At 40.6% G+C, this 17,630-nt stretch overlaps 1 protein-coding gene across 2 annotated transcripts in view; it reads left to right on the top strand.

Moving 5' to 3' along the window:
- The window catches only part of PTPRB (protein tyrosine phosphatase receptor type B), a 64,431-nt gene that overhangs the window by 24,159 nt on the left and 22,642 nt on the right, over positions 1–17,630 (top strand). For both annotated transcript variants that reach the window (XM_005142572.3, XM_031043269.2), the window contains exons 7-19: positions 835–1,098; positions 2,952–3,221; positions 4,349–4,609; positions 6,751–7,017; positions 8,381–8,644; positions 9,603–9,866; positions 10,816–11,079; positions 11,795–12,058; positions 12,917–13,186; positions 13,757–14,020; positions 14,862–15,125; positions 15,515–15,796; positions 16,984–17,262. In XM_005142572.3, the coding sequence (XP_005142629.2) occupies positions 835–1,098; positions 2,952–3,221; positions 4,349–4,609; positions 6,751–7,017; positions 8,381–8,644; positions 9,603–9,866; positions 10,816–11,079; positions 11,795–12,058; positions 12,917–13,186; positions 13,757–14,020; positions 14,862–15,125; positions 15,515–15,796; positions 16,984–17,262 (3,477 nt within the window). The remainder of the gene's footprint in view (positions 1–834; positions 1,099–2,951; positions 3,222–4,348; positions 4,610–6,750; positions 7,018–8,380; positions 8,645–9,602; positions 9,867–10,815; positions 11,080–11,794; positions 12,059–12,916; positions 13,187–13,756; positions 14,021–14,861; positions 15,126–15,514; positions 15,797–16,983; positions 17,263–17,630) is intronic.

Raw genomic sequence — 17,630 nt, 5'->3', positions numbered from 1 at the left:
ACACTGTTGTAAGCAATAACAGGGTCATGCCTTTGCTTTCCTTAATCTCTAGTAAATGTAAGGTGCAGTTTCTCTTACAGAAATCTTGTCATGTAAATGCAATTTGACATTAAGTGAACAATATTGTGATATCTAGGGCATACAGATGAGTGCTGTTGTCATCTGTCATTGCATGTCATGGGGATCATACTCTTGCTTCCTTTTATTTCTTCAGATTTTTTTCTTTCTTCTTCTTGTGGGGTGCCAAAACTTTAAATCTTACAGGTTTTCTCAGAACATAAAAGCGCTCCATGTGGCTTGCAGCACAGTCTGCCCTTTCATACCTAGCATGCCAAAATCCTTAGAAATGAAGATATTGGAGGTGGCTATGGTTTTCTTTTGGTGGATTGCTTGAATAAAAGAGTTTGATTCCAATCCTACCAGTTAAATTGGACTGCAATTCAGTTCTACACTGGTGTAAATCAGGCATAGCTCCAATAATGCTGTAGCATTTACTCTACAAAAATGTACGCAGGCATCTCTGTTCTTAGGAGCATGTGTTTGGTCTGTTTCATAGTTAAAATTACTAGTGTGCAGACATGGCTAACAAATTTTTTATTCCATGAAACAAGAGTGGCGTTGTAAGAGGTGTCACTCTTAGCAGTACAGCGTCTGAAACAGGATTGGGTTCAGTTTCACTTTGACCAGATTTCGCCCTTTCACTGTTCAGGCAAAATCATTCATGCTCCATCTCATAGAACTATTCAAGAGCAAAACTTCACTATTGCAGTTTGGAGGCAGCAAGTCTTATAGCTTCTGTGGTGGAATTATTTTATTCTTGTTTTCCCTTTTTAGCCCCAGATGAAGTCTTAGATTTGACAGTGACTAGCGATGACAGCTCAGATGTTTTAAAAGTTAAGTGGCGAAGACCTTCAGGAAACCTCGATTTCTATAATATCACTCTGTCTCATCTTGGATCAGTTAAAGAAGTCAAAACTCTACAGCCACCAGTCACAGAGACTCACTTTGACAAGCTAACTCCAGGACGTCTTTATCAGGTTACTGCCCGCACAGTCAGTGGTGAACTGTTCACTGACCAGGTGGCATATGGCAGGACATGTAAGTCTTCTTCCGCTTCAGTAGGACCATTGTAACCAACGTTATTTTTGTCTACACTGGCCTTGTAGAAAATCATTTTAGGAGACAAAATTATTTGGATTCCAGGCAAAATAAGATAAAAAGCACAATATTGTTCCAGGAGTACCCCTTCCTGACTCTGGCAACAGTTAATCTGGCAGCCAAAAGAAGCTCCAGCATAGCTTGGAAGCAGGCGACCATAATGCATTTTGGACCTTATAGTTGGGTGGGTCTGTTAAAAAACTGTTCCACACTACTACACTTCTGACTGACTTTGTTATATTGAATTCAACTCAGCATAGCGTATAAAGCAAGTTAAATTATGGGGAAGTCTGCATGTAGTCAAATTGTTAACAGATTTTTAAGTCATTTTGCAGTGTCTAAATATCCCTTTCCCCAGACATAAATCTACAAATAGGAAAAGATTAGGTCTTGGCTTTCTTCACTACTAACAGCATGGATTAAGGAAGGCATGTGGGTAGAGCTGGAGTATTTTGGTTTTTGATCTTTTTCAGAATTATAATTTTCTTTTGAGATATCTCTTGTATGAGTTCTGAACCTGAAAAATCCTGGCATAGTTCTCCCACAGCGTTATTGACCACAAAGTCATCATCTCCACACCAGCCTAGCCCAGGCAGAATTTAGATGGGAAAAAAAAAATGTGAGTGAAGAATACGTGCATAAATTGTTGATAGCCTCAGAACCAAAAAATACATATGTGTATGCAAGAGGGAGAAGGAGAGAGTATTTTAGAGACTATCTATCATCTACAACTAAACGTCTCATGTGAAAGAGTCATGCTTGAAGTATCTTGGTGCAACCCCAGTATCAGTGCAGGCTGGAAGAGAAGTGGAAAGCCTTTCATGTCCAGGAAGTACAAAGCTGGACTGGTCATGTGCATGTCTTTATAGGGTTTTTTTTTGTTTAGCCTACCACTGAAGGCCATTAAGATTACAGTTTGTATCTGAAGGGAGAGCTTCAGGCCCTCACTCAAACCACTGATCCTCAAACTTGTGACCTAGATACAGTACATTCAGAGTCAGGGATCTGAAAGTCCTTTTTCCAAGGATGGTGATCATGTGCAACTCCTTCCCATGACTTTTCCATAGCTACCAAGAGCTTTGAAAATAGACTCAGAAGCTATATGTCTAAAAGATAACTTTGTAAATCAAGGCTGCCATGTCTAAAGATGCTGAGGGGGTTAGACTGTTAGGATCCTAACTCAGAGAGCTAGGTGCCCAAGAACATAATCCACATCACTGTGTATTGAGGGGGTGCCTACCGCAGCAGAACCTGCTGAGGATGTAATTCAGCACCCTGGAAGTGGAGGACAGGACAAAGTGGATGTTTTAATAGACCTCAGTTTGAGCCTCAGTGCCTTACAAATGGGAGGGCCTAGGACATACAAGGCCTTTGTGGGAAGAAGCCATCAGACTTAGCATTTCTCCTGCTGAGACAAGAATTTGGCCTGTAGTGACTCAAGCTTTGGCCTTAGCTTTGAAAAATTTATTCATGTCTGTAAATGAACTTAAGTCCAGGAAACAACAGGGCAGCTAACTGGAAACTGCAGATGTGTCCTAGAAGTGCAAGGGAAGATTTTGCCACCCTGATAAGAAGAATTCCCCATTTCTGATATCAGAAACCAACAGTAAAAAGTGAGCGGTTTGTGTGGGAAAGAGTAAAAATTATCTTTAAAATGAATGCCAGCCACATTGCTCAGCTGAGCCAAGTGCTTGTGCAATAGCTGTGCTGCGAGACAGGTTTTGCCACTGTGCAGTTACATCTGAGCAGGAATGCCCCACTTCAGAATTACTCTCTCAATCTCTGTATTCCAGTTCCACAGAAGGTTTCAGAGCTGGAAGCCGGTGCTGGAGGTTGGCTGAGGTCTCTGCGAGTGAAGTGGCTGCCCCCTGCGGGAGACTGGGAGAGGTACCACCTCCTCCTGTGGAACCGCTCTGCCCTGGTGCTCAACACCACGCTCGAGAAGGACACCAGCGAGTACCTCATCCACGACGTGGGCCTCATCCCGGGGAGACAGTACAGTGTGGACCTCTTTGTGGAGAGTGGTGATCTGCGGAGCAAGACTAGCTGCACAGGGAGAACAGGTCAGTGTGCTTGCCTGGGGAGTGTGAGAGTGCAGTGTTCAGCTGGGGTTTGGGGGCAATGAGAAAGAAAAGTACGTTGGAATCCACAGATGAATTTTACTATTAATACAGGGAAAAAGAGCTCCTTGTAAACAAGAGAAATAATTCTTCTTAGCAGTTCTGAGAAAACTTTCAGGGTTATTTTTGTGGCAAATATTTTGTTAATGAAAGCTTTGGGAATGATATTCTATATATGATATAGGCTATTATATATACTATCGTGACTGAAACATTACACTACATATACAACATTTCACTGTTGTATATTGTAGCTGATAGAGCAAGGCACATTGCCATCTTGCCTATCTTGATGTACATTACAAATAATTTAAGTTTATAGTGTTACTTTTAATTGACACAGCTAAGTGATTAGAGCATGGTCCAATAAATAATATCCAGCTCTAGGTGTCTCACAGCTGCTTGACCCACAGTTAGTTACATAATGTATCCATTATGAAGCATAGGTATTAGGCCCTATTCTGTCCTAATTTTCTGTTATATAGATCAACAGTTTTGGAAAGTGAGTTGTATTTCAGTGTAACAGGGACAAAATAAACAGATGCCCTCTGTGTGTATGTGTGCACACACAGAGAAATTTACTGATTTCTTTCCTTTATACCACCGTAAGTTTGGAGTGTCTGCCAACTTGGCTGAGATACGAACCAGTGCAAAATCAATGTCACTCTGATCAGATAATTTGCATGTTTGTTTGTTACAGCTAAACTGGTCTGGTTCATGGTACAAATGTTTTATATTGCTGTTTAGCACCCACACTTCAAGAGGAAGCTCACTGACTTCACTGCATTTCCATTCATACTAAAATATGTATCCTGACACAAGTTTAAACCTAAGCATTGCAGCCATAACGCTGAAGGCTGCTGCTGCAGCCCTTTACTGGAAGAGTAGCACAAATACTAGGTTTGTAACATTGGCTTCTTAGAAAAAGGTGAATAATCTCCTCTTGATTACAAATACTGTTTCTGTTACAATTCTGTCTTACAGAACAGATTCCTTAACAGCAGCTCGCGATACAACATGTGTTCGCTACAAACTCGTGTTCTCACTGAGATATTTGTGTACTTTTACAGCTCCAGAGCCTGTTCTTCAGCTTCGTGTGAAGCATGCTAATGAATCTTCACTTAGTGTCATGTGGATGACCCCTGCTGCGGAATGGGACAGCTATGTGGTCTCACTAGGAGACAGGGATCTCACTGTCATCAAAAAAGGGCTTGCAAAAGAAGCTAAGGAATTCACTTTCACTGACTTGGTACCTGGAAGAAAATACACAGCCACAATCACTACTATTAGTGGGAGTTTAAGCAACTGGACTTCAGTGGAAGGAAGAACAGGTACCATCCTGTCAAACTATTTTAATCTTTACTTCTGTTGATCATTAACAACTTTCTTTGTTTTGTAGTGAACTGAATGAACTGTGTCTAAATTTCAAAAGTATTGAACATACGTTTGTTTCCTCAGTAGAAAAGTTATGTTTCCAAGTCTCTCATTTCTGACTCAGTTATCTTGCAGTATTTACTTAAGGTTTTGGGGAAATGGATATGTAATTCCTGGCAAAACAGGTTTCTGAAATACTGTGTCATGTCTGATCAATCTACATTACCACAAGATTCCATATAGGAGGAACAATTTTCACTGGGTATCTTCAGGAAGGTCACTTCCTTGATTCAAAGCATTCATCATCTTTAAAAAAAACAAACACCACCACACAGGAAAATGTTGCTTTAGGGGGAACATTGCAGGGTTGACAGACACAAAACATATGTGACCTTGAAAATGTATTTTGAATCTGTCTGCTCTTCTGATTCCAGAATCTGTCTCTTACTTAGGCTGATGTCTATGATACAAGCAAGGTCCCATTCCCACCCCCTGCAGGGTGCTAATTTTGTGCACGTGTGCAAGTTATAAACCATATGTGTTGCTTTACTCTGTTTGACTTTTGCATTCTCCAGTGCAAGCAAAGTCTTAAAATGTAGCTCTGGTCTGGCACAGCACAGGGAAAAACAAGCTGCTGGTGTGAATCTAATCATGCCTATGGCTTGATAGTGGTCCTTACTCAAACGCTGTAAGTCCTTCCAAGGCCTGAAAAGTTTAACTTACACTTTTATTTCTCTGCTGTGTGATTAGATAGCTGGGATTTCACTTCCTTTTGTCTTATGCCCCTTTAGAAGGCCTATTTAGGCGTAAGGGTTACAGTGTCCCACTTAACTAGTATGAATCAGGCAGGGATATCATGTCACTATTACATTCAAAGTGATAAAGAATTAAAATCAATAAATTTGTATAGGCATTAATAAGCATTTCGAACCTCTCAATCTTCATTGCAGTAGGACGGCTTACTAGGCTTGCAAAATATTGCTGTAAATATGACAGGAAAAGGTCTTACATGCATCCTAGATTGGCCAGCTTCTGATGAAGCCTGAGGTATTACTAAAAGTGCCTGTAACACGGAATGTGGCACTTCAGTGTCTTGTTAGAGCTTTCTGTGTTATGACAGCATTATAAAATAGGTGGGATTTTTTTACATTTTTTTCAGCTATGTGCTTTACTTTCTGGCTTTTGTTAATGATGGCTAATCAAACACTGTGTGTGCAAAAAAGCTGATATAAAACAAGAGATGAAGCTTGCAATCACATTCTGTAAAATAAGAGTGTGTTTAATTTTAGTTGTGCTTGGTCACGTAAGCATCACTACTTAGAAAGAAGTAACTGTATTTCCTTGCTTTGACCAAATACTGTCAAATAAAAAAAAAATATTTGAGGTAAAACTTGTGCAAGGTGCTACATTCCTTTTGTTCTGTCTTTTTCATTCTTGTCCTGGCTAAGTTTATCAGCTTGTATTTACATAAATGTTATGTTTGGTTTTTTAGTCTTTTGATGCTAGAAAAGTTAGTGTCCTGCAAGTCTTCTGACGTAAAAAGTAAAACCAAAACCATCCAGTTACCTCTGAAAGTAAAGGGTCTGACACTTCTGAGATATAGATGACTGTGTCCGAGGTATTCAGAAAAATAGTTTGCCATTTAACAGGAATGAGAGATGGGGTGTAGGAGAAGAAATGGAGTCTAATAGGAATGAGAGATGTGGAATAGGAGAGGAAAGGGAGAATGAAAGTCACAGTATTACAAAGTCATCAAAACCCCAAGTGACTTCCTAAATTGTTTGCTTTTGTTTAATGGTATTTATAAAATTCCATCTCTTCCAATTCCCTGATCTTGAATCATTGTGGTCTGATTGGGAAAAGCTCTGCTAAAGCCTGAAAGACCTTTGTGTGCCTTAGATAGTTTCCCATAGACCGCATCCCATCAGACAGGAAGCAGTCCACAGTTAGATTATTTTTAGTCTTCTTGAGTCTGGCTGCAAATTGGAAACGTTCTTTTGATGCACTTCCTCAATGTGACTAAACTTGGGTTATTTGGGGGGGTTGTTTTGTTTTATTTTGTTTCTTCTCGGTAACATTATGACAATTTTCTTTGCAGTGCCAGCCCAAGTGACAGATCTGACCGTGGCAAGTCAGGGATCAACCAACAGCTTGCTCACCAACTGGACCGGAGCACTGGGAGATGTAGACTCATACCAAGTGCTACTGATTCATGAGAATGTTGTCATTAAAAATGAGACTGTTCCCAGTGAAACCAACAGATATCACTTCTATGCCCTGAAACCTGGAGGACTCTATTCAGTTGTTGTCACCACTGTCAGTGGGGGAATATCTTCAAGGCAAACGATTGCAGAGGGGAGGACAGGTAAAAAGGAAAATACCCCAGCATGTCTTTTGTCAGTTCGTAAAAGCTGAGTTTATTAAAGAGGATGGTCTTGTGATTAAGCCATTGCACTAAACATTCAGAAATACAGGAGTTTCAGCCATATAACTCCTGTATGTGACCTCAGGTACACTATGGGTCCAGATTCACATTAACATAGTTCCCTAAGGAGCTAACTGCCCTGCCTACATAGTGAACTCAGTGCAGCAGGATCACTCTGTAGTGAAGACAAAAATAGGTCCTGAGAGTGATGTATGGCTGTGGTAGCTGAATCACCCCTAGGAAGGGACTTTCTTGTTCCATTGACTAGATGGCAGCATAGGGTGATTGCTCCTTAGGTGTGCAAATTAGCTGCCTAAAGATGATGAGATAAATTTGTGTCTTAGTCTCTTACAACCCATTCTTTTGCTCCAATCCAACATTAAAGAATGTCCACCAGGGTTAATGACTCATTATGAAGCCCTTCTATACCACATAAGACAGGCTTTACTTTTGCATCAAATTCTGTAAGTGTAATGACTCATAAAATGTAATACCAGTCCTTTGGATATTTAAATAGAGGGAAATATTGACAACACCATGCAGTTTCACCTTTTATGCAAATTTGGCAAAGGCTGGATATTCTGCAGCTTGCTCCAGTGTTCTTCCTCAACTATTTTCAGGTGAAAACAACAACCCAAAAAACCCCAAACAAACAACAACAACAAAAAACAACCCCACAATTGCAGAAGAATAACACTAAAAGGCCTAAAGTACATAAACGTATTTTGTAAAATCTATTTTTTTTTTTTTTACTCTGACAGCTGATGGCTTGTCCCTCTAACTGAGGTAAGTCAGTTCAGCCAATCAGGGTCCAGTAAAAATGTGGAAGTTCATTGTGATTAAGGTCTGCTTCATTCTGGCAGTTCTGTACCTGAGTGATAGTATTTCTGGCAATGCGGAGCCTTTGATCTCACCTTGCTGCTTTGAGAAACAAATTTCATTCATATTTTGGCCACTAGGCGTCAGAGAACTCATTGTAAATGACACATTCTGCTGTGGGCCTCAACTTCATGCAAGCCTTAACAGTTATTGCTGCTACTGATGAATGTAGTTCCATACTGATGAATGGAACTTGAAAGGATTATTCATCTCCTGGGACTTTAGAAGTGCTGAGATTGTGCCACCAAAGGCAATTTCCTTTGCTGTATTCAGAAAAGCAGACAAGTGTTGCTGACTGGGAGTCAGTGCAGAGCTTCTCAGGAGTCCCAGACTGCTTATTTTGCAGGGTGACATTCCAGGCATTCTGACAACAATAGGAATTGGGTAGTTAAAGCTCTCCTGTTTTTTTCTCTTTGTTGCACAGTTCCTTCCAGTGTGACTGGAGTAACAGTAAATAACTCAGGTCGCAGTGACTACCTCAGTGTTTCTTGGCTGCCAGCTTCTGGAGATGTAGACAGTTATTTGGTAACACTCTCTCATGATGACCAGATTGTTCAGACTCTCACTGTTTCCAAATCCTTCAGTGAATGCTCCTTCAGCAGCCTTACTCCTGGGACACTTTACAATGTGATGATAACCACGAAGAGTGGGAAGTATGAAAATTACTCTTTCAGCCAGGAGCGAACAGGTAAAGAGAGCCTCGGAACAAATCCAGTCACCATAACAACTTTGTATAGCCACTATCAATGATCTGTCAGTATCTAACCAAACTGGGATGGGTGAGTAGGGATTGGAGGGTCAAACTATAAAATTAAAGCTTTGCAGACTTAGTTTTATTCTTAATCCCCTAGTGCTGTTTTATGTCGCATAAAATTACTTTAGCATGAGTAAAAGTCACATGTCAGTCCTTGTGAGTGAAAATAAATCATGTATCAGTTTTAGCTCGAATCATTTACCTGCTCTTAACGTCTCTAGTTGACTCTTTCAAGTATACCCTGTAGAGCATCCCAGCCATCCCCAATTACTCAAGTACTGAAGGAAAGGGATAGATTAGGCTAACTACTAAAATATTTGAAAGGTGTCACATAAATGAGTAACACCCATGTCTACGGTTTTGGTCATGCAGTGTTCAAGAAGGTTATATCAGGAATAGAAAAGTTTCAGAAAAGGGTGGCAATAATGATGGAAAACCTCTTAAAACTTCCTCAGAGGTTGAAAAGACTCAGACTTTACACTTAATAAACCAGTAAAATGGAAGAAAGATGGTAAGGGGTGTTAAAATGACAAAGGGTGTAAAGTTAATGCAGTTTTAATCTTCTCATAATGTAAGTGAAAAACCAAGAGACAGCCATTTAAGTGGGAAGCAAATTCAAGATTAGTGCCAACCTGTGGAACTCAGTGCTCTAAGCAAAACTGACCAAGTTCGAAAAGACCAAAAACTGGAAAGGCAAACCATTGTTACATGACATAAAGCAGCCTGGAAACGGCAGTTATTTAGAGGCTAGGGTATTACTTAAATCCACATTGTGGTCTTTTTGCAACTTCCTCAGAAAAGTCTGGTAATTACCACAAATATAGTCTACTGCAGCAGCTCCTGTTGCTTCAGGAAGTTATTGCTTTCTGAATCTTTGTGTTTTTTCTTTCAGTCCCTTCAAGTGTTCAGGGACTTACTGTCAGCAATTCAGCCAGAAGTGACTACTTGAAGGTGTCCTGGTTACATGCCTCTGGATATTTTGATAATTATGAAGTGATCATCAAGAACAACAATGATTTCATCCAAACAAAAAGTGTCCCAAAGGATGAAAATGAATGTGTGTTCACTAAACTGGTCCCAGGGAGGCAGTACAGTGTCACGGTCAGCACAAGGAGTGGAAAATATGAAACTAGTGAAAGAGTCTATGGCAGAACAAGTAAGTAAACACCCTGGAAGTATCTTGAGACACTCCAGGATTTTTTCTGTTAACCACAGGTGGCCTAAAAATCTCATATGATTTTAACACAGAATGCTGAGTGTGACTCTTTGAATGTGTGTCATTCCAAATACTTATTTAGTTTATGACCACTGTTTAAGTTACAGACATACAGAACACGAAAGAAGAGATCTGTGCCGCGAACTTGGAAAGTAAATCTTGAAATATGGAAAACTGAAATAGAGTTGTACAGATTTTCACATAAACTTAGTATTTATGCTTAAACTATGCCAGAATGTACACAACAGTTTTTTTTTCTGGTTATGGAAATATATAAGGGAAATGAAAGGCTAAACCTCACACTCCTCAAATTACCCCAAGAACCGGAGTTGGAGAGCATAGGGCAGGAGTAGTAAAGTGACTAGCTGTGAGCCAGGAAGGACCTGAATGCAATCTGCCTGTCTTCGCCTAGCACTACATGTAAGGTAATGAGCCATGCTAAGAAACTGAGTTTATTAACACAGATGTAGCACTGGGCAAAAATAACTGACCTGTGTCTGGCAGGAGTTTGGAACTGTGCAGAGAGGTGCTGCAGCATATAGATGGATTGCCTCAGGTCTCTGCTAGCTCAAGCCTCTTTGTACAACATTTGTTGTACATGCAGATCCTACTCAACTTTTGTTGGCTATGCAGATTCTCTGCAGTCTCCATTATTACCCATTTATTATTTTTATACTGATAGTTTGTGGACTCACTGTTCTGAAATGGGACCTTCCAGAGTTAGATACAGTGCCAAACCACAGACAGCAGCCCTTGTAAATAAGTGCAATCTACTGCTTCTCCTAGGGAACTGAATGAAAAGTTTTAGTGCTGGAGCATGGCATCAGAGCTGTTATCTTTTTGCTGTGATCTGTTAATAAGTACTGAAAAGTTTTCTATCTTTCTTCAGTGCCAGAGTCAGTGAAGGAACTGACTCTTAGTAACAGGAGCACAGAAGATCTGCAGGTAACTTGGTCAAAGGCTGAGGGTGATGTTGATAAGTATGAGATTCAGCTGCTCTTCAATGATATGAAGATCTTCCCACCTATTTTCCTTGGGAACACCATTGAGGAGTATTGGTTCACAGCTTTGACTCCAGGACGTCTATACAAAATTCTTGTCTTGACCATCAGTGGAGATGCACAACGTGCTACCTTCATAGAAGGCCTGACAAGTAAGAAATAATATGTTATCTAGCAGAAAGAATAAGGCACATAAAATTAAGGGTGAACCATGATCTTATCTGAGCTCCTGTAATACAGGTATAGTGGTGTCATATCTTGTTGAAAATCGCACTAGTACTTCAGCCAAGTTGATCTGTGCTTAATAAACAAATGTCACAGCTACCAGTATCTGATATTTGACAGATAATCTAATTTGTTGCATAGGAATAGTATTAAGATGTCAGTGTTGGGTTTCTGTTATTCCCATGAATGCCAGTTGTTTGCTTAGTATCTCTAGCTAAATAACTTAAGCTGTTTTACACCTCTTGTTTACCCACCTGAAGTGAATGGGTGTGATTATAACTGCAAAATGGCTAACTAAGTGTACCTAAAGAGCTCTGATTTTCCGAGTGTATCTAAAGCTTCATTTGGAAAACAGGGGGGTTACCCAGATGAAAGAATGTAGAAGCTGCTTTCTGTTTAACTTACATTTTATTTACTTTTGTTCCTATGAAGTCATAATTGGTTTTCTAAAATGGCAGAATCCTACACAAATGTCTTCAGCTTTAATTGCATTTGCCCATGAGTGAAATTACTTGCATATGGAAATGCTCTTTGTCCTTTGAATAATCTGCTGTGGCCATTAAAAAAGTAGGAATTTCAAAGTCTGAATCAAACAGAAAATATGTGAGCAAGTATCTTTGTGTCCCCCTTTTTTTTTTCCAGTTCCAAGCATGGTCAGAAACATTCATGTATCCCCTAATGGCATGACAAACAGCCTGAAAGTGAGCTGGACTCCTGGAAGTGGAGATGTTGATTCCTACACAGTGACTATATTTCAGCAAAACCATCAGCTTGATTCCCAGAGTGTCTCTAAACATGTGTCTGAGCACATGTTTCACAAGTTGGAAGCTGGGGAGCAGTACCGGGTGGTGGTGCAAACCAACAGTGGCACCTTGCACAACAGCTTAGCAGCTTTTGGGAGAACAGGTACGTTTCTTTTGAGACAAGGGCAAGTTGCATTAAATCTTCCCAGAAGCTGAACCTTATTAATAATGTTTATGAACATACTATTGGGCATGGGGATTCTGAGATTCGTGACAAGTTTTTTTCCAAAGGAGTGCGAGTCCTCGCTCTTGCAAACACCTAGACATGGATCTGTTAATAACAGATCTGTCATGTCAGTAGCTTTACCTGGGTGAATGCATGTGGAATGCAAGTCCCCAGCCCAAAGTGCCTTCACGATGTAGTTCCATCGCCACTCAGGCCTGTGCCTGTACCCATCCAACACATATCTTCAGAGTTCCATTTAGTCAAATATTGTGTTGTAGCAGAGCCCATTGTATGGTGGAGGTTTGCTGTACAATGTTCCACTGCATGCTGGAATACAAAAAACAGTGGAACACCCTAGTTTCAGTCCATCTTCTCTCCAGCACCTTGGTGTGTCTGCTGTGTCCTTGACATCTGTGCTAGCTAATGTTTTCTATTCTGTGCCATTATTTTGCACCACTTCTTTATTTTTCAGTTCTTTTTCGCATGCCTTTGTTAACTGTTCCCATCAGTTCATCTCACTCTCCTCCCTCTTTTCATGGTAATTTATATGTATCTGGGCTCCTCCGTACCCAGTTCAGATGTTCATGTTGCTCTCAAACTTCATCTGATTGTATTTATGTCTAGGAATTACTTTCTTGGGTAAACATATGCACAGACATTCCTTTCCTACAAGTGAACACGCAAATGAATAAAGATATTTTCTATTAATTATTTTATTCATAGTTGTGTATTGAATGTGTATTGAATAATCTGTATTTCACCTAGTAATGTCCCGCATTTAATTGTTGCTTCCAGTTCCAGCCTCTGTCCAGGAATTATTGGCCCATCATGCTTACAGCAGTCATTCCTTGTTAGTAACCTGGCAGAAAGCTCCTGGTGTAGCTGAAAGATATGACATTCTGCTCTTGAACGAGCAAGGAATCCTCCTGAGCAACAAATCAGAGCCAGCTACTGCCAAACAGCACAAATTTGAAGATTTATTAGCTGGCAAGAAGTATAAAATACAAGTTTTGACAGTTAGTGGTGGCCTCTTCAGTAAACGAGCAGAAACTGTTGGGCGAACAGGTAATTAGAACATTTCTGTATATTTATAGCTCCCTCAGTCAGATTTGATTAAATACATGAATCATCTTATATATCTTGATTCTGGAAAGATTATAGTAAAAACAGACTCCAGATATTTATACATCATTTTTCCTTGGTATGTGAATCTGAAATTGTTAACATAATAATGTGGCCATGGTTCATAATAAGGATATTAAACCAGAGTGTGCTGAATGCTTTCTTCAGTCCATCTGTTATGGAACTATCTGAATGCTTTATTGTCATCAAGTTTTTATTTCACAGTCTCAAGGCTTTTAGCACATCTTTACGCAGTGAAGAAACTAATGGAAAGGTCTGTGTGAGTGCAGGCTGGAGAACCAGGCCTGCTGAGAAATACAAATGTTGTCTTGGAGAGACTCAGTGGCACCTCGTAAATGCTTTCCTCTTGCTTCTGAAAGTTGCTGTTGACATTACTTAGCTACTTGTGGCTTAATTGAAATGTATTCCAGACATGAGTTGTTACTTTATTAAAGCTTCAGCTTAGTGGCCAGACATTTTGGTATTTACCCTTGCATTTACTCTTCTTTTCAGTTCCAGCAGCAGTTACAGATCTGAAGGTCACAGAGAACACCACTGACCGACTGTCCTTCAGCTGGACTACCTCGCAAGGAGAGCTTGATTCATATGACATCTTCCTGTACAACCCAGACAAGTCCCTTCATGACAGGATTTCAGGAGAGCAGCACCTCCAACAGTGTTCATTCCAGAACCTGCGGCAAGGCAGGATGTATCGAATGGTGATCGTTACCCACAGTGGGGACCTTACTAACGAGTCGTCTGTCTTTGGAAGAACAGGCAAGAGCATCTAAGAAAACCATCTGTCTCTGGTGTGGACACCAGTGAGCTGGTCTGAGTCCGCTGTTCACTTTAGATTAGAGAAACTATTAGAAATATCAAAATGGGCTCTGATACATGAAAAGCATTAGACAAATAAGATGGTAATTTTTGAATGACATGGTTGCAAGAGGAAAATGGAACAAAGACCTTTACAACAGTTCCTGCATACTCAGGTCAGGAGAAGAACATCCCAGTGTGTGCTGCTTAAGCCTTAAAGGAAAATAGCTTTGTCCTATCTTAAAAGAATGGTCTATGAGTGGAAAAGACCAAAAGGCAAAGCAAGTAGGGTTAATGGGGAAGACAATCTACCAGTAAATAAAAGTTGTTCCCCCTGGGGAACTCTGGCTGCAGATCTGTGTTTGTTCAGCCACACGTGGGAAGCGGAGATTCCTGAGCAGCTTTAGCAACCCTGATGCTCTGTGAAACCTTTCTTTATCCTCTGAGGCACTGTATAGTAACCCTTATATAAGACTGCCTCTAGACAGTGATGTGCTTTCTTCAGCTACCTCAGAACTGGATGTTTCCATACACTGTGTGGGAAAAAGCTGCTTAACATTTGCAAAAGTATCTATTATAAATATTTCAGCCTCCTCTGGGAACAGTGGCATTTCAGAATAAGAAATTAAACTACTGAGGTACACTTCCTGATGCTTCCTAGCTTTTTGCCCAGCTGTGATGGTTGTATGGTTTATTACATGGCTGTCATTATGGGATAAGTGTAAGTTCTGATGGACTTTGTTGCCTTTCCTCACCCTAAGGGTGTTCTACATAAAGTAATATTCGTCCCCTTTTTTTTCAGTACCAGCCGCGGTTGTTGGTCTCAAGGCATCCAACCGAAACATGACAGACAGTCTGTGGTTCACCTGGGGTCCAGCAGCAGGAGATGTTGACTTCTATGAGCTCAATCTTTACAACCCAAATGGGACACAGAAAGAAACATGGCAGAGGAAAGACCTGAAAGAGTGGCATTTCCAGGGGCTCATTCCTGGCAGAAAGTATACTCTAGTTGTGGTGACTCACAGTGGTGACCTGACCAACACAGCACATGCTGAAGGAAGAACAGGTAAAAAACACAAAAGCTTTAGGATTTTTGTTCAGTCCCATCTGTCAGCATTCGTATTAGTTCACAGCTATGCAACACACTTGTTCTGCGGGAGGGTTTATTGTAAGAGTCACTGAAGGTGTAAAGATAAAGAATGTCCTTAAGGGTATTAAACTAATGGAGTGTGATTTTATTCAATGCTGGTTTTCTTTCAAAGGCTCAGGGATATGTAATATCTGTGAAAGTCACCACCATCAGCAGAGGTGCAGTGATTGGCTGGGTACATGGGATAATATAAACAACTTTGTGATGCATGAATAAAATAATGTATGTTACATTTTATGCCTTGTGTAAGAATTTGGTAAGAGTCTCTTTATCCCCTTCCCTCTTCTCCCCCACTTTCTGTGTAGCACCCAGCCCTCCTAATACCGTGTCATTCACTGATGTTGCAAACACTTCTTTATCAATCACTTGGCTGGGTCCTCCAGACTGGACAGACTACGATGATTTTGAGTTGCAGTGGCTTCCAAAGGATCCCCTCACAGTATTCAATCCCTACAGCAGCAGCAAATCAAAAGTACGCATCATCTATGGCCTGCGACCAGGAAGACTTTATGATTTCAGTGTCAGAACTGTCAGTGGTGACAGCTGGAAGACATACAGTCAGTCTCAACTTGCAAGTGTGAGAACAAGTAAGTGAGAGTTTCCACTGCACGCTGTCAGCTGGAGAAGATGCAAAACTTAAATCTTACCAGTTCCTTTCACAGTCAGTAATTTCCATTAGTGAATTCATGAATGATGGTGATGAATTCATCTAGATTCTAAGCCCTTGCTGTGTGCAAGGTCAACTGTTTAAAGATTGAAAATGGACATATATTTACAATCTACACATCCAGAGTGGGGCTGTTTGGGTGCGGAGCCTGAATCAGTCAGTTTCAGGGTAAAATAAGGCCGAATATCTAAACTTCTCTGACAGTAGGATATTGAAATAAGCAAAATGTTTCTGGACAATCAGACAGGAGAGATGAATGAAACGCTGCTGTACTAGATTTGAAATTGAAGTCAGTGTTGCACTGCTCTGCATTTTTGTTCATGTTTGTGGATCTGCATAATCTCTAGCTGTCTCTATCAACCTTAGGAGCAGGCTGATTTGAAAAAGTGACCTGGAATTGTAAAATAAACTGGGCCTTGGCAAGCCCTCATGTCACCTGGGGTGGGATTCAGCTCCAAATTGACATCTCTGTTTAGTAAGCTGAATAGCATTACTCCATTCAGCATATTTATTAAAACAAGAGACCTCATGCACCTGTATTTATTCACTTAAGTGTAGACATCTGCCATCTGAAAGTGAAATCTATTTTTGTTATGTGACCTGTTGTATATTGTTCTCTGATATTACATGGATAAAATGTACTTCTGTGGTATGTTTTAGTAATACATGCATACCGCATGCTAGCCAGGAAAACATAAAAGTCATGAGATGACAGTATCAGGATTGACTGATTCTGTTAACCACATGTAACCTCCAAAAAAGTCGTAGCAGAGTTCTAGAAATCCATTGCTTTGCAATGTTGTTGTTTAAGACCCACAAGTAGTTCTGTTTGCTTGTTTTCGCAATTAATGACTGAAGCTTCACAAACCCAGGGAGGCTGATGTCACTAGATCTGATTTCAGATGGCTAAAATAAGTTAACCTTGCCTAATAATAATAATGCAGCACATATTTGCAGGAGAGGTAGGAATTCTGGTTCCTAGCCTCCTGCTCTGATTAAATGGTTGTGTGGAATCTAAGGGCTCTAGGGTGAGCAGAGCAGGTGCCCTGAGCAGGATGGTGCCTGTACTTTTTCCCACTAAGCTTCAATTTCTCCACATTCCTCTAGAACCAGACAAGATACAAAGTCTTCATTGTCGACCCCAGACCTCTACTGCCATTGCCTGTTCCTGGACTCCTCCTGATTCTGACTTTGATGGGTACAGTGTCGAATGCAAGAAGATGGACACTCGTGAGGTGGAATTTTCTAGAAGGATAGACAAAGACAAGTCTCTGCTCAATATCATGACCCTTGTTCCCCACAAGCAGTACCTGGTGTCCATCAAGGTGCATTCTGCAGATATGACAAGTGAAGTCGTTGAAGACAGCACCATCACAATGATTGATCGTAAGTATAATTCAGAGTTGCTGTGAAGGGGGGCAGTGAGCAGCAGTAAGGAATGGCTTGTGTTAGTTAGATAGCAAAAGGAATTCTGAACTCCATAATTGCCAGTGTGTAGTACTAATAATCTGGCAGCCAGAATAGAGTAAACCTGTCCTTTGGTCCCTGTTGTGACAGACAATGCAGGATTTTAACTATGTTGCTTCTCATTGTATTGCCAGACCTGCTTACTTGGAGAAACTTTAAAAGTTATCCTGTCATTCTGATGTTCAACACCAAAGATGTCCTCATTGTACACCTTTAGCTGTCTTTATGGTTACTGCTTGGCTTCCTGTGCCTGGCTGTTTCCCCTCATGGGTGGTAGCCATCCTAAG

Source organism: Melopsittacus undulatus, chromosome 5 (genome assembly GCF_012275295.1).
Source record: "Melopsittacus undulatus isolate bMelUnd1 chromosome 5, bMelUnd1.mat.Z, whole genome shotgun sequence".
In the NCBI taxonomy this organism is placed as follows: Eukaryota; Metazoa; Chordata; class Aves; order Psittaciformes; family Psittaculidae; genus Melopsittacus; species Melopsittacus undulatus.
The sequence above is the reverse complement of the archived record's forward strand: the minus strand, read 5'-3'. Positions and strand labels throughout refer to the sequence as shown.